At 57.7% G+C, this 25,333-nt stretch overlaps 4 protein-coding genes across 11 annotated transcripts in view; 2 read left to right on the forward strand and 2 right to left on the reverse strand.

Annotated features, from left to right (window-relative positions):
* PPP1R16A (protein phosphatase 1 regulatory subunit 16A) overlaps positions 1–11,324 on the reverse strand; it is a 29,590-nt gene extending 18,266 nt beyond the window's left edge. For 2 of the 4 annotated variants that reach the window (XM_082601483.1, XM_082601480.1), the window contains exon 1: positions 11,191–11,324. Coding sequence is in view for 1 of the 4 variants with exons in the window: in XM_082601484.1 (XP_082457610.1) it covers positions 11,191–11,305 (115 nt within the window). In the remaining 3 variants the exon portion in view is untranslated. Of the gene's footprint in view, positions 1–10,703; positions 10,789–11,190 lie in introns of all 4 variants that reach the window. The other 2 variants (XM_082601481.1, XM_082601484.1) reach the window with 2 other exon arrangements.
* Positions 11,325–13,394: 2,070 nt separating this feature from the next.
* Positions 13,395–15,230, forward strand: FOXH1 (forkhead box H1; the record flags this gene model as incomplete). Its single annotated transcript, XM_082601171.1, has 3 exons — positions 13,395–13,923; positions 14,218–14,322; positions 14,427–15,230. The coding sequence occupies exons 1-3, from the start codon at positions 13,615–13,617 to the stop codon at positions 15,228–15,230; spliced, it is 1,218 nt and encodes a 405-aa protein (XP_082457297.1). The 5' UTR covers positions 13,395–13,614.
* Positions 15,231–15,365: 135 nt separating this feature from the next.
* KIFC2 (kinesin family member C2) lies at positions 15,366–22,663 on the reverse strand. Of its 5 annotated transcripts, XM_082601784.1 has the most exons (18): positions 22,449–22,611; positions 22,131–22,212; positions 21,799–21,950; positions 21,531–21,669; positions 21,268–21,392; positions 21,111–21,176; positions 20,894–21,022; positions 20,384–20,467; positions 20,156–20,270; positions 19,968–20,077; positions 19,470–19,578; positions 19,202–19,359; positions 17,429–17,533; positions 17,225–17,346; positions 17,005–17,128; positions 16,771–16,900; positions 16,429–16,685; positions 15,957–16,338 (listed from the first exon to the last, which is right to left on the reverse strand). In XM_082601784.1, exons 1-18 carry the CDS (start codon positions 22,545–22,547, stop codon positions 16,084–16,086), a joined length of 2,361 nt encoding a protein of 786 aa, XP_082457910.1. In that variant the 5' UTR covers positions 22,548–22,611; the 3' UTR covers positions 15,957–16,083. The 5 variants fall into 5 exon arrangements, with proteins under 5 accessions (XP_082457911.1, XP_082457910.1, XP_082457909.1 ...); XM_082601785.1 differs by lacking the exon at positions 16,429–16,685 and having other exon boundaries at positions 15,366–16,338; XM_082601783.1 differs by having other exon boundaries at positions 15,957–16,685; positions 22,380–22,663.
* Positions 22,664–23,430: 767 nt separating this feature from the next.
* TMEM276 (transmembrane protein 276) lies at positions 23,431–24,927 on the forward strand. The gene is made up of 2 exons (XM_082600750.1): positions 23,431–23,971; positions 24,137–24,927. Exons 1-2 carry the CDS (start codon positions 23,879–23,881, stop codon positions 24,620–24,622), a joined length of 579 nt encoding a protein of 192 aa, XP_082456876.1. The 5' UTR covers positions 23,431–23,878; the 3' UTR covers positions 24,623–24,927.
* The last annotated feature ends 406 nt before the right edge of the window (positions 24,928–25,333 follow it).

Raw genomic sequence — 25,333 nt, forward strand, 5'->3', positions numbered from 1 at the left:
TAAAATAAACCCATTTTCCTGATAAAGTAACTGGCTGTTTTAAGTCAACAATACAAGTACAGAAAGTGCAAAAAAACCAACGCACATAAAATGGAAACACAAAACCACGTGAGCTCCACCCCACCAGGGTGCCAAGCAGCTCCCTGGAGCCTTCCTTCCCCTCCTCCTCGCAGTGGTCGCCACCTGGCTTTCCTTCACACCTGCACACCCCCATACACCTTCCGAACAGCAGAGTGCGGTGCTGGCAGGCAGAAGTTCCAGGTGGAGCTGGGCCTCGTGCTCTGTGCCACCTCACTCCCATCATGTGTGTGGGATCCACCCATTCTGAGGGATGTGGCCTGCGCTTTCTGCCTTTGGCTGAGTAACAGTCCACTACATGCCTGTTTACACAGCTCGGGGCACACTTCTGAGGGCCCAGGGCAGCTTGGGTGTGGGCCTGTGACTGACAGGCTGCCGTGAACACCCTGTTCACAGACACTGGTGCACAGCAGCCAATGGCAGGCTAGATGACATGAATCAATGGATGCTACAACTAATTTTCAAAGTGGTACCAGTTTACAGTCCCAACAGCAATGGAGAAACATTCCAGTTGGTTTATACAAAACATATTCGTTTTGTCACTCTGGTGCGTGGGCCGTGGTATCTCCCTGCAGTCAATTTGCAGTTCTCTGAGAATTAATCAGATGAGATATCTTTCTAAAGACTAGTCTCCTATATTATCTTCTAAAAGTAGCATAGGGGCTTCCCTGGTGGCGCAGTGGTTGAGAGTCCGCCTGCCGATGCAGGGGACACGGGTGCGTGCCCCGGTCCGGGAGGATCCCACGTGCCGCGGAGCAGCTGGGCCCGTGGGCCCGTGGGCCATGGCCACTGGGCCTGTGCGTCCGGAGCCTGTGCTCTGCAGCGGGAGAGGCCATAGCGGTGAGAGGCCCACGTACCACAAAAAAAATAAAAAAATAAAAAAATAAAAAATAAATAAAAGTAGCATAGTTTCCATCACATTTAGGCCTATAATCCACCTGGAGCTAGTGTTTGTGTGTAAATTAGGGAATCTATAGTGGTTTAAAAATATGCCCACAAATTATTTGACACTCTTCCCTTGAAAAGGTGGAGCTTAATTCCCCTCCCCTTAAATGTGGGTTGCACTTAGTCACTTGCTTATAATGAATACAGAGTGTGGCAGACGTGACAGTGTGACACCCAAGATTAGGTTGTGAAAGGCACTGTGACTTCATCCCTGCTCTCCCTTTTAGGTCATTCACTGTGGGGGAAGCCAGCCGCCTCCCACTGGGACCAGCAAGGGAGCCAGCTTGGAAGCAGACTCCCCGCCCCAGTTGAGTCTTCAGAAAATGTGTGAGATCCTGAGCCAGAATCATCCAGCTGAGCTGCTCCTGGACTCCTGACCCACAGAGATTGAGATAATAAATGCTGGGTTTCTGTTTGGTTTTTTAAAAAACATTTATTTATTTGGCTGTGCCAGGTCTTCGTTGCGGCATGAAGGATCTTTGTTGCTGTATGCGGGATCTTTTTTTTTAGTTGCGGCATGCAAACTCTTCATTGTGACACGTGGGATCTAGTTCCCTGACCAGAGATTGAACCTGGGCCCCCTGCATTGGGAGCACAGGGTCTTAGCCACTGGACCACCAGGGAAGTCCCAACAAATGTTGTTTCAAGCCGCTATATTTGGAGGCAATTTGTTACACATCAATAATAACTAGTACAGGCTCCAATTGTATTTTTCTTCCACATTTATATCCAATTGTCCCAGCACCATTTATTTAAAAGCTGCTTCTTGGGATTTCCCTAGTGGTGCAGGGTTAAGAATCCGCCTGCCAGTGCAGGGGACGTGGGTTCGAGCCCTGGTCCGAGAAGATCCCACATGCTGTGGAGCAACTAAGCCCGTGCACCACAACTACTGAGCCTGTGCTCTAGAGCCCACGAGCCACAACTACTGAGCCCACACACCACAACTACTGAAGCCCGCGCACCTAGAGCCCGTGCTCCTCAACAAGAGAAGCCACTGCAATGAGAAGCCCGCGCACCACAACGAAGAGTAGCCCCCATTCAGCGCAACTACAGAAAGCCCGTGTGCAGCATCGAAGACCCAACTCAACCAAAAATAACCAACAATAAAATAAATAAATAAATATGTTTAAAAAGGTGCTTCTCTCCACACTGTTCCGCAGCACCGCCCTGGTCATGACCTAAGTTCCCATACATATGTGAACCTGTCCGAGCCTCTTGACTCTGTTCCACCCGTCCTAAGCCTGTGTTACAGTGTCCGCCCCACTGTAGCTTTATAACGAGTCTCCTCTCTGGCTTCCTTACTCCTACTCATCTTCTGGCCTCAGTTGCCTTCCTGACCCCTCCCATGAGATCTGTGTCCTTTTCCAGTGATCTCAATACTCCTCAAACTTCCCTCAGCAGGAGAACCATAGGAAATTGAAGCTATTTCAAAGCTGTGAACTACAAAAATGAAATTTCATTTGGCTCCGTTACAACTGCCCAGCTGACAATCCTGTGAGGAAGGAGGACCCCAAGACGCTGGCACATTTGTGCACACGGTGCTTGCAGGCCCCTAGGCCCCTGGGCCAGAGCAGGCACTGGCGATCCGTCTGGACCACGTGAGTGAGGGGCTGCCAGCAAGGTGTGGCCGCAGTGTTGTGGGGGCTGGAGAACCTGGGGGGGCCCCTCCCCAGAAGCCAGGGGCACTGCAAAGCTCCCTCGTCCATTTCCTTTCCCTTTGCCACCCAGCTCCGAGAGAAATCTAAGAAACGAACTCGCAGCAAGGTGTCAGAAGTCTAGATGGCCAAATGAAAGAAGCTGGGCAGCTGGAGGCATCTGCATTTGAAAAGAGACTCAAGAGAACTGAGGATAAAAGCCACCCTGGTGGTCCAGTGGTTAGGACTCTGCTCTCACTGCCGAGGTCCGGGGTTCAATCCCTGGTCAGGGAACTAAGTCCCACAAGCCACGCAGTGCAGCCAAAAAAAAAAAAGCCAACCCACGCTCAGCTAGGAGGAGAAAGGACGGGCTTCCAGAGGCCTGAGCACCACACCTTGCCAAAGGCCAGGCCACAGGCTTGATCCCGGCTGCCGCAGTGCTGCACGCAGCCTCTTTGGCTTCATGACTCTGACGGGCCTCACCGTGTAGACTTGGAAATTAAGGTCTGTCAAGCACAGCGGTGTTAAAACCAAAATAACAACAGTGGGCTCTGGAGGGGACAGCACTGTGACCCTGGGTCTGCTCTGATTTGAACCTCAGTCACCCACACACACATCACACACAATGATGCTGGGCCTGGGGCTAGGCAGGATGCTGCCAGAAGCACAGGGCTGGAGAGTTATGGGGGGAAGGGGCACTGAGGCCACAAAGCTTGAGAAGAAGACATGTGTGGGGTCTAGATGACCACACTGAGACCTCCACAAACCTAGGAGGAGAACTAGAGGGGCATCCAGAAGAGACTTCATGATCAGTTGACGCATTCCTGAGGTCACAGGGAAGAACGGTAGCAGCCCCAGAGCAGAGAGAGGGGCGCTGCATGGGGGAGGTGTCCGGGAATGACCTCAGGCCGGAAACACACCGGGAGACTGGTAACACATAACACAGCCGAATCCTGCGCACTTGAAGCCAGGTGAAAACACTCTAGGAGTGCGGGAGTTGGGACAACAGGCCCATAGATGAGGAGACATAGTTTGTGCACAATGCCTGGCCCTGAAGACAGAAAGACTGACATCGTCTCCAACTTCTGCACCACAGGACAGTGAACTAGGGTACAGAATAGAATGTGACCCTACCGACCATGCAGTGTGAAAGCAAAGGCATATTCCACTTCTGGGTATATAAGCAAAAGAACTGAAATCTGGGACTCAGCTATGGGCACACCAAAGTTCACAGCAGCATTATTCACAATAGCTAAAAAGCAGAAACAACTCGAATGCCCATCGACAGATGAAGAAATAAACAAAATGTGGTATATACATACAATGGAATATTCAGCCATGCAAAGGAATGAAATTCTGATACATGTTACAAATGTATCAGACAAAAGAACCTATATTGTATGATTTCCCTTTATATAATAGGTAAATTCAGAGATAGAAAGCAGAATGGTGGTTGCCTGGGGCTGGGGGGAGGGGGAGTAAGGAAGTACTGTTTAATGGACAGAGTTTCTGCTTCAGGTAATTAAAAAGTTCTGGAAATTGAGAGGGATGAGAGTTGCGCAACACTGTAAATGTATCTAACCCTAAAAAAAAATTAAGCAGACAGACCATATGCTGGAACTTAATATAAGATTCAATATGTTTACAAGGAATGAAAGCATACAGAGAAAGTTCACCGACCACATTAGAATTAAACTGGAACTCAATAACAAAAAGATACCTGGAAAAATTCCCAAATATTTGGAAACTTTAAAGCATACTTCTAAATAACCTACAGGCTAAGGAAGGAATCAAGATGGAAAGTAGAACATATTTTGAACTGAATGAAAATGAAAACATATCAAATATGTGAGATGCACTTAAAGCACGTTTTAGAAGGAAATTTCTACCTTTGAATGCTTAAATAACAAGAAAGGTTATTTCTTTCAATGACCAAAGCTTCCAACTTAATGACCGAAGCTTCCAACCTAATCAATGAACAAAGCTTCCAACTTAATAAGAAGCTAGAAAAAGAGGAGAAAATTCAGCCCAAAGTAAGTAAAAAGAAATATTAATAAGAACAAAAACTAATGAAATATAAAATAGACAAAAAGAGAAAAATATTGAAACTAAAAGTTGTTCCTTTGAAAATGTTGATAAAATCAACAAAACTCTCAGTGAACTGATCAAGAAGACAAAAATTACCAATAGCATGAAAGAAAAAGGGGATATCACTACAGATTCTACAGACAACTAAAAGGATAAAAACAAGAATGTTCTGAACAATTTATGATAATAAACTTAACAACTTAAGTCAGGGGTCGACAAACTACAGCCTATGGACCGAATCGGCCTACCATCTGTTTTTGTAAATAAAGTTTTAGTAGAATACAACCATGCTCATTTGTTCATGTATTGTCTATGGTTGTTTCATGGTACAGTAAGAGATGAGTAACCACAACAGAGACCATATGGCCTGAAAAGCCTAAAACATTTACTATTTGGCCCTTTATAGAGAAAAATTGCCATGCTTGACTTAGATAAATGGGCAAATTACCGGAATGAAACAAATTATCAAAATGGGCTCAAGAAGAAATAGAAAATCTGAACAGCCCTATATCTATTAAAGGAATTAAATTTCCAATTAAAAATTTTCCTACAGGGCTTCCCTGGTGGCGCAGTGGTTGAGAGTCTGCCTGCCAATGCAGGGGACATGGGTTCGTGCCCTGGTCCGGGAAGATCCCACATGCCGCAGAGCAGCTGGGCCCGTGAGCTATGGCCACTGAGCCTGCACGTCCGGAGCCTGTGCTCCGCAACGGGAGAGGCCACAACAGTGAGAGGCCCGTGTACCGCAAAAAAAAAAAAAAAAAAAATACAGAGACCTACATAAATAGATCTGTAGCTTGAATACAATCCCAATCAAAATGCCAGTAAGCCCTTTTGTAGAAATTCTCAAATTTATATAGGACTACGTAATATCTTGAAGAGCCAAAATGATTTGAAAAAGAAAAATCAAGTTGGAAAATTAACACTACTTGATCTCAAGGCTTATTATAAAGCTACAATAATCAAATATGTGGGATATTAGCAATAAGATCAATGAATATACTAGAGAATCCAGAAATACACCCAAACATATACTGTCAATTGAATTTCAACAAGGTGTTAAGGTAATACAATGGGGAGAGGATGGTCTTCAAAACTGGTGTTGGAATGACTGGATATCCACGGAAAACAATGATCCTTGACCTCTTGACCATAAGAGAAAGCATAAACCATAAAGGGAAAAAAATCACAAACTGAACTTCATCAAAATTAAAAGTATCTGCTGTTCAAGACCCTGGTAACAAAATTAAAAATCAGGACTTCCCTGGTGGTCCAGTGGCTAGGACTCCATGCTCCTAATGCAGGGGGCGTGGGTTTGATCCCTGGTCAGGGAATTAAATCCCACATGCAGCAACTAAGAGTTCGTGTGCCGCAACTAAGACCAGCATAGCCAAATTAAAGAAAGAGAGAGAGAGAGAGAAAGGGAGAAGGAAAGAAATAAGGAAAGAAAGAAAATGAAAAGTCAAGCCACAGACTGAGAACATTTTTGCACTACATGTATCTGGCAAAGGACTTGCATCCTAAGTATACAAGGAATTCTTAAAGCTTGATGAGACAACCCATTTTTTATGGGTAAAAGATTTAGACACATCACAAAAGAAGATATACAAATAGCCAATAAAATAAGGACATGAAAAGATGTGCAACACCATTCATCATTAAGGAAACGCCAATTAAAGGCAGAACGAGCTAGCAACTCTCGCAAGAATGGCTAAGCTTTAAAAGGGTGATAAGAGGATATGGAACTGGGAGTGTAAAATGATACAACCAGTTTGGTACTCTTTTATAGAGTTAAACACAAATACGCATTTCAACCATCATTTCTATCAACTCAACCCAAGAGAAATAAAGTATATGTCCACACAAAGACTTGTAGACACGAGTATTCACAGCAGTTTTATTCATAACAGCCAACAACTGGAAAGAATCAAAATGTCCATCAACAGGTGTGTGCACAGAGAGTAAACGGTGGTGTATCTATGCGGTGGGTACCAGACATTCGGCAGCAAAGACAGAACAGACCACACATACATGCAGCAATCTGAATTTCCAAAACGCTCTGTCTGGACGAAGAAGTTAGACACAAAAGTGTTCATTCTGTACGCTTCCATTTATGTGAAATTCTTTAAAAAAAAAAAAAAAGGGACAGTGAATCTATAAAAACAAAAAGTAGGGACTTCCCTGGTGGCGCAGTGGTTAAGAATCTGCCTGCCATTGCCGGGGACACAGGTTCGAGCCCTGCTCTGGGAAGATCCCACATGCCGCGGAGCAACAAAGCCCCTGTGCGCCACAACTACTGAGCCTGTGCTCTAGAGCCCGCGAGCCACAAATACTGAGCCCGTGAGCCACAACTACTGAAGCCCGTGCACCTAGAGCCCGTGCTCCACAGCAAGAGAAGCCACCGCAATGAGAAGCCCGCGCACCGCAACGAAGAGCAGCCCCTGCTTGCGGCAACTAGAGGAAGCCGGTGTGCAGCAACGCAGCCAAAAGTAAATAAATAAAATAAACAAATTTATAAAAACAACAACAACAAAAAAAAACCCCAAAAAGCAGATCAGTGATTGCCTGGGGAAGGGAATGGGGATGATGGAAATGCTCTACATCTGGATTATGGTGGCTTTTACAAGGATGTATACATCTACAAAACCCACCAAATTATTTTATATAGGTGCCCTTTGTTGTAGGTAAACGATACCTCAGTAAAGTTTGATGTAACAAAATAAAAGTATACAACCTCAGTTTTCTCCTGGACTCTACCCCTGAGTGGTCTGGCCCCTCCTGGCCTTGCTGTACCCTCCCACGCCGCTCTCCACCTCCCACTCAGCACCAGACTGCTCCCTGCACCTCAGGAACCTCGGCTCCATACCACAGAGGCTGGGAGCTGAGCTCTGGAACCAGACTCTGGGTCTAAAGTCAGCTGAGGGGATTGGTCAAGTTTCTTGACTCTTTTAAATCAGTTTCCTCATCTGTAAATGGAATAATAGTACCTTCTTTATACGGGTCTTACGAGGATTCAGTGAGTGAATACACAAGGCATGTTTGGGGGTCTAGCACAGGAACTGGCAAACTACAGCCCATTGTCTGTTTTTGTAGGGCCCATAAGCTAAGAATGGTTTTTACCTTTTTTAATGACTGGGGAAAAAATAAAAAGAATATTTTGTGACACATGAATATTATATGCAATTCAAGTTTTAGGGTCTATCAATAAAGTTTTGTGGAAACTGAGCACATGTACTTACGTATTGTCTGTGGCTACTTTCCCACAAAAAGGCAGAATAGTTGCGAAAGGGACCATATGGCCTGCAAAGCCTAAAACACTTACTCTCTCTCTGGCCCTTCAGAGAAGCTTCGCAGACCCCTGAGCTGCCATCACTCCTCCTTTGCATCAGCTGTGCCTTCTGTCTGGAAAGTTCTTCCACCAGATCTCAGAATAGCTCTTTCTTCCTTGTAACTCAGATCTCAATTTAAAGTGTTTTTTTTTTTTTTAATTTTATTTTTGGCTGCATTGGGTCTTCGTTGCTACGCGCGGGCTTTTCTCTAGTTTCGTCGAGCCGGGGGCTACTCTTTGTCGCTGTGCGCGGGCTTTTCATTGTGGTGGCTTCTCTTGCTGCAGAGCACGGGCTCTAAGGCGCACGGGCTCAGTAGCTGTGGCTCGCGGGCTCTAGAGCGCAGGCTCAGCAGTTGTGGCGCACGGGCTTAGTTGCTCCGCGGCATGTGGGATCCTACCGGACCAGGGGTCGAACCCATGTCCCCTGCTTTGGCAAGCAGATTCTTAAATACTGCGCCACCAGGGAAGTCGCTCAGATCTCAATTTAAATATCACCTCCTCAGAGGTCTTCTGTGGTTACCTTGTCACTCCTGTCTCTTCACCCTGTTTTCATTTTTGACTCAATTTACTGTTTTCTTCCCTGAACCCGGTGCCTGACTTGCAGGAAGCACCCATAACCACGGGAGCAGATGCATTCCGGGCACTGGGGGACGGCACAGAAGGGGACACAGGAGACGGTTAGCTTGGGACTGAGCCGGCTGAATGGAAAGGACCACCACTCAGCTGTGTGTGCAGCTGCGTCAGGGCCGGGCTCAGCACTGGGATGCAGAGCCAGCGATGGTGACATGCATTGCTCACCCACCCGGAGATCAGCCTGGAGGAAACACAGGAGGTCTGTGGGCAACGGCAATGCTCACCGCGGGCCCTGCCGGCGCAGCGCGGGCCATTCCAACCTCCCTGACAGCGGGGAGGGCTCTGCAGGGGCTGCATCTGAGTCCTGGAGGCCCCCGGGGTTCACCTGCAACTACACCACACTCCTCCTTCCAAAACGGGAGGAGGTTCTAGGGGGTGGGTGGGGATGAGACTTACAAAGCATGCCACACAAAACCAACACAACAGCAACGGTCAGATCAAAGAATGACCAAGGTCTCGCGCAGTCCTGGCAATCTTTGTGTTTGTCCCAGCCGCCCAGGAAGGAAGCAGCCCAGAACCCGCCGTCCGCCATTGGGCCTCACCGCGCTGCCCACACAGGGGTCCTGGCGGTGGGGCACATGCTCCTCCTCCCCAGGACACTCTCCCCTGGGGGTCTGTGGAACTAGACTTTCCTTCACCTCTCTGCCTTTTTTCTCAATCTGATGTGCTGACAAGACCTTCCTAAGGCCACAGAGCTCGGAAAGGGACAGGGGAGGTTTACTCCCTCCCCTCCCCTCCACCACTATTGCAGGGGTTCAGTAGGGTGGTGGTCTGACACACACATGGCAAGGTGATCAGGAGTGGGGCAGGGGGCAGAGGACGGGGGCTAGTGTGCAAAGACAGGCCTGCCATTCTGCAGTCTGTGGGGAAGGATTGCCAGGAGGAGAGGACAAGAATCAGACCTGCATTTCAGACCCATCACTTTGGCTCAGCTGAGAAGGATGAAGTCAAGGAGCTGAGCCAGAGCCAAGGCTACCATGCTGGAAGGAAATGAGGAGCCACAGAAGCAGGCTATATGGTAGAAGGGATGGACAGGAGGGCCAGGATCCGGGGTACTGAGGAGGAAGTTCTGAGGGGCGCTGGAGGTGGGGGAAGACACTGCCACCCAGACATCCTGCTTTAGCTAACAGGTGGACCATGGCAGAGGCACTGGGGTGGGGCACTCGTGGGGCACAGACGGTGTGCTGGGTCACCAGAGGTTCATCCGAGACTGAGGTTCCAAAACTGCACACAGTGGAGGCAAACTGTTGATAGACACCAGAGATTCAAAATCCCTAGAACACAGACCCCAACGCTGAGCCCATAGATACGAGAGCCCCCTCGCTAGGCACCTGCCAGCCCAGGCAACCTTCTGGGGAGAGCAGAGTCCAGGCACAGACTAAGTAGGTAAGGGATGAGGCCAGTGGAGAGCCCACAGGAAGGAAGGACAGACCTGCTGACGCTGCCCCACTCCAGCTCTGAGCAAGAGCTGATGGGGCAGGAGAGGCGGGGTGCGGGAGCTGGCTGCTCAGAGCGCCACACACCCACCAGGCAAGGACCCCAGCGCCAGCCCTGCACAAGATCCTTCAGGCAACCACCAGCCCCTTAGGCAACTCACTCCAGCCTGGGGCTGCCCTTGCCGCCCCTGAAGTGAATGAGGCGGCCCAGCCAGGGCACAGAGACCCTTTGCACCTCTCCCAGGGAGAGCTCCCCAATCCCGGTGGGGAGCAGCTGGGGGAGCAAAGGCGGGGGCTGAGAAGAGCAGTGTGGTGCCCCTGCACCTCCACCCCCAAGCTAAGGACCGGGAGAAAAAGGAAGGCCCAGAGGTTTGGGGAGGTCTAGCCTTTCTCCCGCTTCCCCAAACCTGGAATGACTCCGTACACACCTCCCGTCTCCGCACCCACGGAAATTAATCCCACAGTCGCCTCAGCCTCTGCTCCAGGACGGCGAGGAGCCCCAGCCCGGTGCGGATACTCCCTCCCAGGCCCGAGCGCCTCCGCACCAGCACGGCCGGCACTTACCACACAGCAGCTACTATTCCCGCCTGGACACGGATCTGTGAGCTGGAGCCCAGGATCCCCCCCACAAGTGAGGTCACTTGAACCCCTGGAAGTTTAAGGAACTTGCCCCAGAAAGGCTTCAGTTTCTCCTCTGGCCTAACTCCAAAGCCCACAAGAAGCCTGGCAAGTCACTTCTCCGCAGGCCTTAATTTCCTCAGCTGACATGGAGGTAACTTTAGTGCTGCCTACCTGACCAACAGGTTGCAAGGCTGCAAACAACTCCACATTTAGCTAAAACGTGAACAGCCTACCGGTGGCCTGCACAGCCTGCCACTCCAGGAGCCTTCCTGACCCTCAGCACCGGCTGCCCGGGCCTCACCCACCTGCGCCCAAGCGGGGCCTGGACAGCCTCCCGCCCGGACCCGGGCCTCCCCGTCTCCCCTCTCCCCCTCCCACCTCCGGCGGCGCCTCCCCTCCCGCCAGCAGGCCCCGGAAGTCCGCGCCTCACCTTCCGCCTCGCGCCAGCAGCCACCGCGCAGTCGATCGGAGTCCGTCTGCGGGTCCGTCAGCCTAGCGCTCCTCCCGGCGCCGCGGGGGCGGACCCCGCGCCGGGCCCTCGCCATGGCAACGCGATACTTCCGGCCCGCGGGTCCCGGAGCCGGAAGCCGCGGCTGCCGGTGGGAGCAGGGGGCGGGGCCGAGCCTCGCGGGGCGGGGCCAAGCCTCGCGGGGGCGGGGCCTGCGCAGAGCAACTAGAGGGAGGTTGCTGACCGCACGGTGCGAACGTCCGTGGTAGGGGCGTCGTCGGCGCGGTGGGGACCGCTTGGGGCGGGAAGGGCAAGTAGTCAAAAGGTTCCCAGGAGGGTGGTCATCTATTTACGCTGAGCTTTTAAGGAAGGGTCAGAGTTCACTCTACAAAGCAGGGGCATCACTGGTGTAGAGAAGAGCATGCGCAAAGGTGGAAGGACCCGGTGGGAAGAATTGAGGTGGTGGTTTAGGAGGGCGGGGCCCCGGTAGGGTGGTACGTGCGGTCAGTGATGAACAGTCAGGACATGAGGAGCCTTGAACGCCAAACCAAGAGCTGGGCTTTATCCTGGATGCACAGGAGGACCAGTGGAGGAGAGGGGGTGACTTAAGACCTGTTGGAGCAAAAGACCTCTCTAATGACCGAGTGGAGCTAGGAGGCCATAGGTCGCCTGGTGAGACTCAAGGACCCCTCAGCTAGAGCCCTGGAAACAGACAGGAGTTGAGGAGGTGACATAGGGATCCAGAGGAAGCCAGGTGAAATCTGAAGAAAGAGTCTGAGACAGTGGAGGGAGCCGTGTGGTACCCCACGTACATCATCCATCTCAGCTCCAGGCTTCCTCCTCCACTGCACCCATCACTCACCCCTTCCCCCAGCACCTCAGCGAGAGCTGGGCACCCACTGTAGGCTGCAGATTTTCAACCCTCTAAGGGTGTAATTGGTGTGTGTGTGGAAGGGGTGCTGCTGCTGTCCAATAAAAGCCGAAATCTTAGAGTGAAGCGATAGAAAGTGTCTCCCTGTGCTTCTGTGGCTTTCCTCGGGTCTGGGGGTCCTAGTAGCAACACCCCACCACTGCTGGTGTCCTGGGCCTGATAATCCCTTTGCAAATTTGCCCAGTCCTCACCGGGGGGAACCCAGGCTTTGGGTCAGGGTACAGAGCACAGGCCCTGACTGACTTGAGGGGCAGAGCCACAGACTAGATGGCCAGGGAGGAGGTCAGGGGACAGAAGGGTCTGGGACCCAGGAGGACCATGTCTCAGGGCAGCTGCCAAATGCATTTTTCCAGAATCGCACCTTTGAGCCAGGCCCTGTGCCTGCTAAAGCACTCAGAAACTCTGGCCAGGGCTGAGCAAGGGGTGCTGGCCCTGCGGGCCTCCCCAGGCTCAGCCTCCACTGTCTCCCAAGTGCCCTCCTCCACTCAGGCCTACCCCCTCCTGCCTGGGGAGCATCTCCCTCCTAGCCTAGGCCACAGGGCATTGGGGCTGCCTGGGAAGCCCTGTGACCCAGACATAACACACCTGTCCTCTCTCCTGCCCAGGGTGATGCCAAGTGGTTCTCGCAGGCTGCCCTGGGCTGGCACCATGGCCCACAGGGCTGTGTTCTCAAGACCTGGCCCCAAGCGGTAGCCAGTAAACACCTACGGCTAGAAGGCCTCTCCTTCCGTGCACACCCACCCAGGGGCACTGCCCGAGTGCCCCAGAGGACCAAGTGGCGTCCTCCTCAGGGGACAACCTCCAGAGTATCTGGACCCAGAGGGCCAGAAGAGTAGAGAGGCAAACACACTTCCAGGAAGTTCTCTCAAGCCAGGGGGGGTCCAGCTTACCCAGGACCAGTGAGGTGCACAGGGCATATTGAGGGACTATTATTATGGTCAGCTCCCAGGACCCACTGTTGACCAGCACCAAGGAGGGAAGGAAAGTGACCTCCAGGGCCTGGGGAGCCTTCTGGGGCCGTGCAGCAGCCTGTGGGAAAATCCCTTGGGTCAACTGTATCCCTCTTTTATTTCTGAGGTTTCCTCTAGGAAGCCCTCCCAGACCACCACCCAAGTCCTGCTAGCTGCTTGGCCTTGAACTCTGGGCAGGACCCTCCCCTTCTTGGCGGTTCATCTTGGACCAATCACTCCCCCATCTGATAAATGTGAACCTGAGATCTGGATGGGATAAAGTAACTGTGGGTCATAAGCCCCTTCCAAGGGCTTTTCCTTCCAGCTCTGGGGGGGTGCCAAAGGCAGCCCAGGGGTGAGGAATGAGGCCTGGGTGGCCGCCTGCAGCCCCCACTGGAATCTTTCCTGCCCCTCCCTTCCAGATTAACCGAAACCTGCTAATTGTGGCTGCCCTCTGCACGCTCCCCTCCCCCACCGCGTATTTCTACCTCCCTTGGCCTCCCCTCCCCTCCCCCTTCCATCCGAATGATAAAGGGCTTGGCCCGCCAGCCCCCGCCTGGCCTCAGGCCCCAGCTCTTCCTCACCACACTACCACACTGCCCCAGTGCCCTGCGCCCACCACCCGGCCGGACCCCTGCCCACGTTGCCTGCTTCCTCTGCATGGGGCCCTGCAGCAACCCCCGCCTGGGGCTCCCCGGGGGGGAGTCGCCCTCCCAGCCCCCCCAGAGGAGGAAGAAGAGATACCTGCGGCATGACAAGCCCCCCTACACCTACTTGGCCATGATCGCCCTGGTGATCCAGGCCGCACCCTCCCGCAGGCTGAAGCTGGCCCAGGTGAGAGGATCCCCGCCCGCTCTCCCTCACACTCCGTGATCGGACCTGTCCCCGGAAGCGTCCTCCACCTGGCCCCTGCTCGGAGGCTCAGGCTCCGGCCTCCACCCCGACCTGGCCCTACCCAGCCATGCCAGTGGGGCCGGTCCCGGCCTGGGCACCCAGGGAGAGAGCTAAAGCACTCAGGCAGGCCCCTTCCCGGCGAGGGGGGCCACGCAGAGGCGAGGGGAGGGGCAGCATGGCCCCCCGCCCACGCGCCCCGGCTCACGGCGCCCGCTGCCCGCCCGATGGTTTCAGATCATCCGTCAGGTCCAGGCCGTGTTCCCCTTCTTCAGGGACGATTACGAGGGCTGGAAAGACTCCATCCGCCACAACCTCTCCTCCAACCGATGCTTCCGCAAGGTGGGGCAGGGCGAGGGTCGGAGCCTGGGGGCGGGACGCGGGCGGAAATCCTGAGTATCCGGGGTCGTACAGCCCCACCCAAGCCTGCCCCCCTCCTCCACCAGGTGCCCAAAGATCCCGCGAAGCCCCAGGCCAAGGGCAACTTCTGGGCGGTCGACGTGAGCCTGATCCCAGCCGAGGCGCTGCGGCTGCAGAATACGGCCCTGTGCAGGCGCTGGCAGAGCAGGGGCGCGAGGGGAGCCTTCGCCAAGGACCTGGGCCCCTATGTGCTGCATGGCCGGCCCTACCGGCCGCCCAGTCCCCAGCCGCCGCCCTGCGAGGGCTTCAGCATAAAGTCTCTGCTAGGGGACTCCGGGGAGGGGGCGCCGCCGAGCAGCCCAAATCGGTCAGGCTCAGTTCGCATAGGGGAGGAAGAGGCACCCACTCCAGTCCCCCCCTCTGAGAGGCCTCTGTGGCCCGTCTGCCCCCTCCCAGGGTCCCTGAGAGCAGAAGGGGAGACTTCCCAGGGGGGAAACAGCGGGCCCTCGCCCCTCTCCCCTGAACCCAGAGCCTGGCCCCTCCACTTACTGCAGGGCACCCCAGGCCCTGGGGGACTCCCGGGTGGAAGCCACAGGGCCTCGCTTTGGGGGCAGCTACCTACCTCCTACTTGCCCACATACACTCCCAACGTGGTGATGCCATTTGCCCCACTGCCAGCCACCTCCTGCCCCCGGTGCCCCCCCTCAACCAGCACAGGCTATTGGGGGGTGGTCCCTGAAACCCATGGCCCCCCAAGGCTGCTCTGGGATCTCGACGCCCTCTTCCAGGGGGTGCCACCCAACAAAAGCATCTATGATGCATGGGTTAGCCACCCCCGAGACCTGGCTGCCCCTACCCCAGGCTGGCTACTTTCCTGGTACAGCCTGTGAGGCTCCCAGGGCAGGGGCTGCTTTCCTCTCCCCCCCTCTCCTGCCACCCTTAGGCCTGTTGAGGGGAAACCAAGGTATGTGTGGCTCCACCTTGAGACACGAGGTACCAGCCGTGCTGAGAGTCTGAGTGTTTATTGGACACTCCAGAAGGGCTGTGGCCCAGCTGGGCACCACCACAGCCCTGATGGTCAGTCATGCCTCTCTGACCCCGAGAGGCAAGGCTGGAAGGGGCAGGGCTCTGCTTGAAGTAGCCCTTCCTGTCCCCTTCCTGGTCCCACCTTCTCCAGCCCTCTGTCCATCTATCCATCCATCCATCCATCCATCACCATCTGTCACTTCCCCTCCCTGGCTCCGGGCTGGGGGAGGGAAGACCTAGTGACCGCCCCAGCCGCTCCATCCCTAAGTCCTGTCCCCCCTCCACTGTTGCCTGGCAAGGAGGTAGCACCTTTGGGGGGAGGGGACGGAGAACGGAGACCCTACCTGGTTTGGGTGGTGGCAGTGGGGAAGATAACAGTAAAGGAACAAACGACATTTTAATGCAAGTCTGATGTTTGGTGATGGGTAGTGAGTCTGGTGGCCACTTGGCCAGGGTCTGCCTCCGCGGCTCTGGGATCCCCTGCTGTGCGCCGCGATAACAGCAGATGGTGATAAGCAAAGGGCTAAGGGCCTGGGCCGGGGCGTGGTGGGGGGTGATCATTACCCCAGGCGGGACACTCCTGGGGGCGGGAGAGAAAGGGGTGGACTCTGGGAGTCTGGGGGCCAGCAGGCCCCCAGAGATCAAGGAGGTCGTGGGGGGAAGAGGGACTTTGCTGCCTCTGCCGGCAGAGACGCGACCCAGACTCCTCAGGCAGGACTACGAAGGCAGGTCCTCCGGCGGTGCCAGGGCCGAGCTGGAGCCGCTGTCCAGGCCGGGGCTTGGAGGGCTGCCGGGCGAGGGCGTGGCGGTGCAGGGGGTCCCAGAGAGTGGTGTGTCGGTGCTCAGGGAGGAGGGCGTGCCGGAGCGCGGGGCCCTGCGGGGCCTCGCAGGCCCCAGCTCCACTCGCCCCACTCGCTCGGCGAACTTGAGCGAGCACACGGTCTCGCCGAGATCCTCGGGCCGCGTGGAGACCTGCGGGGAGCGGCGCGGGTGGGCGGGCGCGGGTGGGCGGCGCCTGGCATGCAAACAGCCCTCCCGCGGGCCGCGGCCGCCGGGCCCCACCTGCAGCAGCAGCACAGCGGTGGCGCCGGGGCCCAGCGCGGGCTGCAGCAGGCGCGTGAGCTGCGAGTCGCGGAAGGGCACGTGCGGCCGGCGAGCCCGCAGCGCGGCCATCACTCCTCCCAGCGCCAGCAGCGAGCGGTTGATGGTCCGAGCCTCCCGCAGACGCTGAGCGCCGTCCCGGTCTTCACGCGACGTGCCGGCCGCCCCTGCCTTCCAGGCGCGCTCGGACCCTGCCAGGTCCACTAGGTGCAGCGTGCCTGCAGGGGCGAGCGAGCCCGGCGTGGAGGGAGGCCCGGTCTCGGGTGCAGCGAAGCCCCCCGCAGGACTCAGACGCCGAGGTACCTGCGGTGCCGGGACCGCTTGATGGGGACGCCGTGCGCAGCGTCAGCGTGACCAGGGCGTGCGAACGAGAGCTGTGCTGGTTCATGGCTGTGGCGGCGGTGGCCCGGTTGCTCCTCCCCAGCTTCAGCATCTGGAGGACGGAGGACAGGGCTGGCCTGGTGCGGCGTCCGCGGCCCAGGTGGGCGTACAGGGCGGGGGCTTGGAGGACTGCGCGGCCCCACCGGGCAGCCTCACCTGGTGCAACGACTCCAGATTGGGCACGTCCCAGCGGGTGAGGCCAGCCACCTGGATCCCGCCTTCGCCTGCTGGGCCCTGCCTCACTGCCAGGCGCTGCGGAGGCCCTGGGGCTAGGAGGTCCCTGGCGAAAAAGGGGAGGGCTCTGTTGGGGGTTCTGGGGGGCGGAGCCAGAAGTTGGGGAGGAGGGCGGGGAGGAGGCACCGTTTGCGGCCCTGACCTGACAGCCTCGTTGTAGATCTCCACCATGCTGAGGGTCACGTGGTGCTGTCCCCCTGTTCCCATCTCCCGGAACAGTGACTGCAGCGCCCTAGGAGCTATGCCAGGGTCCTCAGGCGGGCCCTGGGGACGGGGTGGGGTGCCTCATCGGGCTCACATCCCAACCCCTGGCCCCAGGAGCCACCCAGATTGCCCCCTTTCCCACCTCCATGCTGTAGGTCTTTCCCGTCCCTGTCTGACCGTAGGTGAAAATGCAGACACTGTAGCCTCCCAGGCAGGACAGCACAGCCGACTCCAGCTCCCTGAAGACCTAGGGGTAGGAGGGGTTGGGAGGGGCCCTAAGCCCCAGGACCTGGGGCAAGGTGTGAACAAAACTTGATTCCCCTGGAAGGAGGCTGGCTCTAAGGGAGCACAGTGGAAGAGTGGATCTCCCAACGGACAGGTGAGGCTCCCTGGAGAAGGTGGCATTTGCCAGAATTTGCCAGGCAAAGAAGGGAAGGGACAGAACAGGTAGCAGGAACAGGTGATGCAGAATATTGGAATCCTGACGATTGACTGCTTGGAAGGCTGGGGGTGTAGCAGTCAAGAGCCCAGACCCTGGGCTTGATGGCCAAGTTCAAACCCTGGGTGTGACTGGAGGCAAGCCACTCATCTTGCCTTCTGTGAGATGAGGACTGCAGTGGCACCTGGTGTGAGGATTAAGTGAGAACGTGGACCAAGAGGACTACTGCAGCACTTGGCACGTGAAAGATGAACCCAGAGGGTCCCATGTGTGGAGGTTGGTGGGCAACCAGGACCCTCGAAGTCAGGCCCTGGGAGGGTGCAGAGAGGCAGATGAAGGGGAGATGGAGCTGGGACTTGCGTCCTGTTGGCAACTGGACACCAGCAACAGCCTCTGGAGCAATGACACAGTCGGCCAGCTTTTGTGCCCAGAAGGTGGCGAGTAACTACTGGGCTGTCAGATCTCTTTGAAATTTTGGTTGCCAGCTACGAGGCCAGAATCCAGAATTGCCAGTGAGGTTGCTAAGATTCCATCACTAGAAAGGAGCATTGGGGGCGCTACTGCAGACAGAGGGAATACAGGTGAGGGAGCCGAGTAACAGAATCCTTTAGCTCTTTCAGCCAGAATTGGAGGACCCTGTCTAGGACGGCTACCCAGAAGACAGTAGACAAGGGGCCGGGGCCCCTTCAGGGCTGCAGTTGGGATGGAGGCTGAAGACAGGGTGGGGGTGGTATGGGGGGTAAATAGAGGTAGGTGGAAGACAGCTGCGGTGCCCCAAAAAGTGGGGGAGGGAGTACCTGCCAGGCACTCTCATCACAGTCTCCCCATGAGGCCAGCACAGGTCTGGGTCTCTGACAGCTCTGCCCCTCGCCTCACCCCCTCCCAGCTCTCAGCCTTGTTTCCTGAGCTCTAGTTGCAAGTTGGTGTGCAGTGAAGACAGTGTGTGGGAAACAAGGCGGCGGGGGGCTGGGGTTGGAAGCTCACCTGTGCCGCCCCACTGCCCTTGGCCACAGAGCAAGGAAAGCTACCCACCCTCAGAGCTGACCATCTCTGGACCAGGGCCAGGGGAGCGGGCAGCCAGTGAAGCCTGCGGGAAGGAGGTCACAGTACTGACCTCACAACAGCACCCCAGCCATGCTCCACAGCCCCCTGAGAAACCATCACCTCAAACATGTTCATTTTCCTTCGTTTCCTGGCACAAAGTTACTTTTGAAAATGTTAATCTTCCTGTTTAAGCCATAAAGTCTGTCTCCCCCAGCCTGCAGTTTGGTGGGGGGATGCAAAGCGGAAATCCTGGAAAGAAAGTAGGTGCCCAGCTAGGATACCAGTCCTGCCTCCCAGACCCTCCGGCTCCCTTCCCTTCCCTGCTGGAGTCCAGCCGCCCTCTCTCCTGGGAGGGCAGACAGACAGGAGCCTTCTCTGGTCTCCAGGAAACTCTGAGTGACAGTTGACACAGGTGAAAGGGTGGAGCATCACCTCCTCCTGGCTGGCGTGTGGAGGGAAGACCCAGTCCAGGCGGAAGCGACGCTGGTGCCCTCGATAGCAGGTGGTGACAGTGCCACCCGGGCCGGGCTCTAAGCTCACCAAGTTGGAGGGTGTCCCTGGCCTCAGCCGACAGAGCACACGGATGTTTCCTGGGGTGGAGATCAGGTCAGGGGGCTGCCTCCCAGATCCTGAAGCCTGGAGAGCCTCCACGTCCCCCACCTCTGCCGCCCCAGCCCTTTTCTCCCCAAGCCTGCCATACCCTTGAGCTCCAGCAGCCGCCCTGGGCATCCAGTTGGGGCCCCCTGCTGTGCCTCCAGGAGCTGAGTGCCAGCCCCGCCCGCTGACAGTGCCCCCAGGGCCCACGACACCTGGGGGCACAGAGAGGTGAGGAAGGGGAAGGCAGTGGGAAGAGAGCAAGGGATGGGGTGCTGAGGGCAATATCCACCCCGTGGCCCCCAGCTGTGGGGATCCACAGCTTTCAGTGGCTTCCGACCCTTGGGGCATCATTCAGTGGGCCTGGGATGGAGCTCAGGGACCCGAGGAGAACCGTGGGCTTCCTGGCAATCCTGTGAGGGATTCACCGTCACCCCAGTTTGCACAGAACACAGTTGTTCTGGTTCCAGAACCTAAGATTTGCAGTGGACGAGACAAGACCCTGGGGCTAGAAAGGAAGGGAGAGCAGGGGTTCCCCAAGGGAAGGCCAGTGACGAGGCTGCACAGAGAACAAGTGCGAGGGAGGGGAGCGAGTGATCCTGACCTGGCCCCGGGCTTCGCTCAGCGAACCCTGGCAGCTCTGGGTAAAGGTGCTGACCAGTCCTCGGAGGTCCCCACAGCCCTGACGCAAGCTGGCCATGCGAGCACGAAGTCCTGGGGGCAGGAAGGCTGTTGTGAGGGAAAGCCCAGACCCCGCAGCCTTCCCACGGGCTCCGGAGCCCCAGCCCTTACCTGCCAGCTGCCCGCGCATCTGCTGCAGCTCCCTCCTGCAGTTCTGCTCCGTCTCCTGCTGGAGCTGCCGGAGGGCCCCCCGAAGGCCCTGCAGCTGCACCTCCTGCACCCCTAGCTGCCCCACCCGACCCCAGTCCTGTCACTGAGGCAACAGGCACCTGCCAGGCTCTGCCTCCGACACCCCTCCCCAGAGCCCCAGACTTCCCAGCCCCTGGGCCCAGAGCCCACCTGGACTCGGAGAGCTTCTGTGGTGTGCTGGGCCTCTTGAAGCCGGCCCCGGAGCTCCAGCAGTGCCTCTGCCTCCTCCTGCTCCTGCAAGGGGAGGCGGGCAGCTGAGCTGGGGAGCCAGGAGGAAGCTCGGGGAGGGGCGCTCCAGCTGCCCCGTTGTACAGATGAGAAAGTTAAGTCGACGGGGGCTCACAAAGCTGGCCACACGTCCATGCCTCCCGATTCCATGCAGGGCTCCTTTCCCCAAGTCTCTCTGCTCTCCCGGAGTCAGTCACTGGGAGAAACCATGGACTGAAAGCAGGGGATTCTCCCATGGGCATCAGTCTCCTTGAAGGGGCTACCATGCATTAGCCACCCACAGTCTGGGCCTCAGGTCTGAAGGGCCAGAGGGGGCTCCCTGCCTCTGCTCCAGCGAGCACAAGGTCCTGAGGAAGCCCAGGCGGTGTTGCTAGAGACCAGGGTGCAGGAGCCCCGGGCTGCAGGGACGGTAGCAGCTAAGGAGCAGGATACCTGGGGGGCCCTGTTGGGGGGGGCGGGGCCCCAGTGCACCAGGAGGTCCCGAGTAAGGCTCAGGCTCTGTTTCAGGGCCTTGTTTTCCAGAGTCAGATGCTGAACCCTTTTCTCCGAGTCTGTCGCCCCCTGGGAGAGAAGGAAGCCCTCAAAACTCACCTGGAGGCTGAGACCCTCTCATGTCCCCCTTGTCCAGCCCCCACCCCAGCAGCCTCACCACTCCCACACGCAGCTGGCCCAGCTCCTTCTCCTGCAGTTCCAGCTGCTGCTTCAGCTCTTCCAGCTGGAAAGGAGGAAAGAGCACCGGGTGTAACGCCTCCTTCCAGTCCCCTCCCAGACCCCCCCATCCCCCCACTGCCTCCTGGGCCCCTCACCTGTCCAAGGATAAGCTGTTCCAGCCGCTGCCAAGCCCTCTGGTCCTCCTCTAACTGAGGAGGCTGCTGCCCCTGGGCCTCACCCCTTGGTGAAACGGAAGGGCTTTCTTCTTGGGATGGGGATCCTGGGGTGGGGTGGACCCAGTTAGGACAGAAGAGCTCTCTGGCCTGAAGGAAGGGACACCTCACATCTGGCTGCTAGGGTTCTGGTGGGCGTCACTCCCTGGACAAACTCCCTTTTCAACTCACTACTCCTTACGCACCAGCAGGAGTGAGGGGCTGCACCCCTGAGGCTGGCTGCGTCGCCTGGGGCAGGACCTGCCTCCCCCTGGGGCTCCGAATCCATGCCAGGAGGGCCAAGAGCTGACCGGTCACCGTCAACAGTGGGGGAACATCACCAGGCTGGGAAAGAAATAGAAATCAAAGTGGAAAAGGATGGGGGCCGGGTAAAGAGGGTACAGGGGTATGGATGGAAATCAGTAGGCCTGAGAACACAGAACAGGTTGCTGTAGAAACCTCAACTCTGCTTACCTTGCTCAGGTCGGCAGAATTCTCGAAGCTCTCTTCCGCCCCCAGCTGGACTGAGAGGAACTCCGCAAGACGCACGAGAGCCTCTTCCAGTGAGACCTCGGCCGGACGGCCCTCCGCTGCCCCTCCCGGCCCATCCTCGGACTCCGAGCAGCCTGCGAGGCAGTGGGATGGGTAGGCGTGCTGGGTCACGTGTCGGATGCTAGGCCACTAGCCGGCACCTGCCAGCTCCCTCCCTCCCAATGAGGGCACGGGCACCCCTGCATCTCTCGGACGGCGGCGCTCCCTCGTTGCCCCGGGAGACGCAGCACTCCCGATGCACCAACAGTACCTACCGACCAGGCCGGTCAGCTCGGTCCACAGCTCTGCGGTGGGCTGGTCGGGGCGGCGGCGACCCCCGGGCTTGCCGCGGGCACTCTAGGGAGGGAGCGGGGGGGAGTCCCTGAGGCGAGGCCAGGCAGCCCATGGGGCTCCCTGCCTCCGAGAACTGAGCCCGAGGGGTTGGAGCCGGGCTCTCAGCTTCCAACACCAGAGTCGGGGTCCCCGGCACGGCCCCTCCCCCGCGTCAGCGCCCCGGGACCTACGCAGCGCCGGCCTGCAAAACCGTTCTCCGGAAGGGGGTCGCCGGCCGAGCTGCGCCCGCCCCCGCTCACCTGGGCGGGGTTCCCAGGGTCGGCGGCCGCCGCGGCCCCGCCATCCCTGCGAAAGAGGCTGTAGAAGATGTAGATGAGCAGCGAGTAGAAGGCGTACATGAGAGCGCGGGGCGGCAGAGGGCCCCGCTTCGCGCCGCCCCGCGTCCCCGCGCCCCAACTCCGCGCCCGACCGCTGCAGAGCCCGTGCGCATGCTCTGGCGGCCGCCCCCTCGGCACGGCCCCGCACCTCCTCTTCCAGAATCTCTACCGGTCCTCTGAGAAGGACCCCCGCGCGGCTGTACCCCCTCAGAGCCTTCCGCCCGCAGGTGTCCAACCTTTCTTCCCTCAGGCCCCTTTCTCGGCCCCTCCCCTCACCGCCGCTTCCACCAAGCGCTCCCCTCTCCGGCCCTCCCCTCCCACCCCTTCCTCCGACCCCTCCCCTCCACCTCCTTTCTCGGCCCCTTCCTCCAACCCCTCCCCGCACCGCCCCTCCCCTCCCCTCAATACCCTTCCTCGGCCCCGCCCCCTCCTCAGCCCCACTCCTTACCGCCCCTTCCTCCAACTCCGCCCTACGTCCTCCTCGGCCCCTTCTTCCAACCCCTCCCCTCAATGCCCCTCTCCTCACCGCACCATCCTCCAATCCCTCTCCCCCTCTCCGACCCCTCCCTCACCACTCCTTCCTCAGCCCCTCCCCTAGAAGCCCCTCCTCTCGCCACCCTTACCTCGGCCCTTCCCCTCATCGCCCCTTCCTCCAACCCCACCTCTCACTGCCCCTCCCCTCATGGCTCCTTCCTCGAGCCCCTTCCCTCCCCCCAAACCAGCGGGCGTGTCCGTCCAGTACCAAGCAGAGACCCTCCCTCCTCCTAGCCCCGCCCACTCTTACAACCCAGCCTTGCTCTCCTCCACGCCCGCGACGCCCCGGCCCCGCCCCCCCTCCGGCCGCTCTAGCCTCCGCTCCTCTCGTTGGTTGGCGCGGGGCCGTCGCACACCCGGCGCGGGAGGCGGAGCGGCAGCCAGAGGGCGGCGCGGTGGGCTGATTTGGGCCTCCGCTCGCTGCTGCGCCGGGGTCGCGCAGCTCAGCGGTCTCGGAGTGCCTGCGCCGTCGCTCTTTCCGGGCCGGGTTCCGAGGACGGCGCCTCCCCTGCGCCCCTCTCCCCCAGGCCCTGCGCCGACTTGGGTTCCAGGACACCAGAGCTAAAGCCCACCCAGTCCAGGCCCCGCACCGTCTTTTCCCGGCGGATTTAGTTTCTTCTTCCCCACGGTTGTGTCCAGTGGCCTCAGGGCTCCTGTGAGTTTCGGATGAGCCCATAACAATATTTAGAAATGGGGTTCTGGAACCTGGGAATCCTGGAGAGACACCCTTAGGGCCCCCTGTCGCCGGCTTCTACGTTCTTCTCCAAAGTTGAGGATCCCTTTCCCGTTCCCTCAAACTCACTACCGCCCGACGTGTCATGGCCCCCAGGCCAGGGCGCGAGTGGAGCTCCGCCCTGTCCCACCTGGCGCTGGGATCAGTGTCTCTGTATGCAGCCCTGAGCACTGCCCAGGTGAGTACACTGGGGCCGGGCAGGGGCGTAGCCCACTCCCAAATCCCTAGAGGGTGGTGGGAGGTAAGTGTGGGGGCCCGACTTCTGTGAGACCTTCAGACCCTTCCCTGTTTAAAGGGAGGTCCTGGCCTCTTTTCCCCACATCTCCCTTCCCTGTGTTGACAGGCAAATCGAGGGGCCGCTGCTGGCTTCCTGCTCCAGGCCCTGGCTGCCGCCGCCATGCTGGCCCCAGGGCTGGGCACAGATGAAGACTGTCTTGCTGGAGCCTGGGTGGCCACTGTCCTTGGCCTGCCCCTCCTGGCCTTCGATTTCCACTGGGTGAATGGGGACTGCTCCTCCGCCAACCTGCTCCTGGGAGGAGGCATGGTGCTGGCAGTGGCTGGTGAGCACCTTGGTGCTGAGGGCCGCTCTGTGGCTGGGCAGGCAGTGGTGCTCGTGGTCGCAGTGACCATCCTTATTGTGGCTGTTTTCACGACCAACACTTATGGAATGTTGGGGGGGGTGATGCTGGGCGCCGCAGGCCTCCTGAGCCGGCTGGAGGAGGACAGACTGCTGCTGCTGCCGAAGGAGGACGTCTGTCGCTGGGCCCTGGCCGGAGGCAGCTGGGCCCACCACCGGGCCCTGCACACACAGCGCCTGCAGTGGGGGTGACGGTTGGGGACGGCGAGGCGCGGCCTCTGCCCTGGCTACCACTTTCCCCTCATGGTCCTGCTCCTAGGGCCTCCTCCTCTAGGGAGAGACTCTCCTTCAACCGAAGCCAGCTTGCTGCAGAGTGACTGGTCAGGGGGCAGAGTCTGGGCACTATCTCCTTTTCTAGCGCAGTGTGAGGACTTGCCTAGACCAAAATGAGGGGGACTGGGTCCCGGGCATGTTTTGGGGCCTGACTCTGGGCAGGCCAGAGTTGTGGATCCAGAGAGAGGCTTGGTCTCCAATAAACCTTAGGGATTTAGCAGGAATATGGACTCTGCCTATTCTTGAGTCGGATTGAGAGGTCCTCCAGTGAGTTTCCTAAGGCTCAGCTGGTTTCCCTGAGCAAAGGAAGGCAATGTGCTGGAACCAACCCTGGGGGCCTCACTCACCTTGGCCTGCCGGCACCTCTGTAAGGAGGGGCCCCTGGACTGAGAAGATACAGGAGCCCTTGTTCTCCTGGAACACGGTGGAGTTCTGAATATCCTTGCGAGGTCTGGCTGGTGGTCCTATGGGGCAGTGACCTTAACCGGCCGCCGGCTGGGGTGGGGGCAGGGGAGGGCCGTACCACAGCTGTTCCCAGAAATGTACATCCCCTCCCAGGGCTGCCTCGACCTCTACCCGTTTGCCCACCGGCCTGTGCAAGGCAAGTCCTGATTTCCTAAGACCCTCGCT

This window comes from Mesoplodon mirus (genome assembly GCF_964341445.2).
Source record: "Mesoplodon mirus genome assembly, chromosome: 16".
NCBI lineage: Eukaryota > Metazoa > Chordata > Mammalia > Artiodactyla > Ziphiidae > Mesoplodon > Mesoplodon mirus.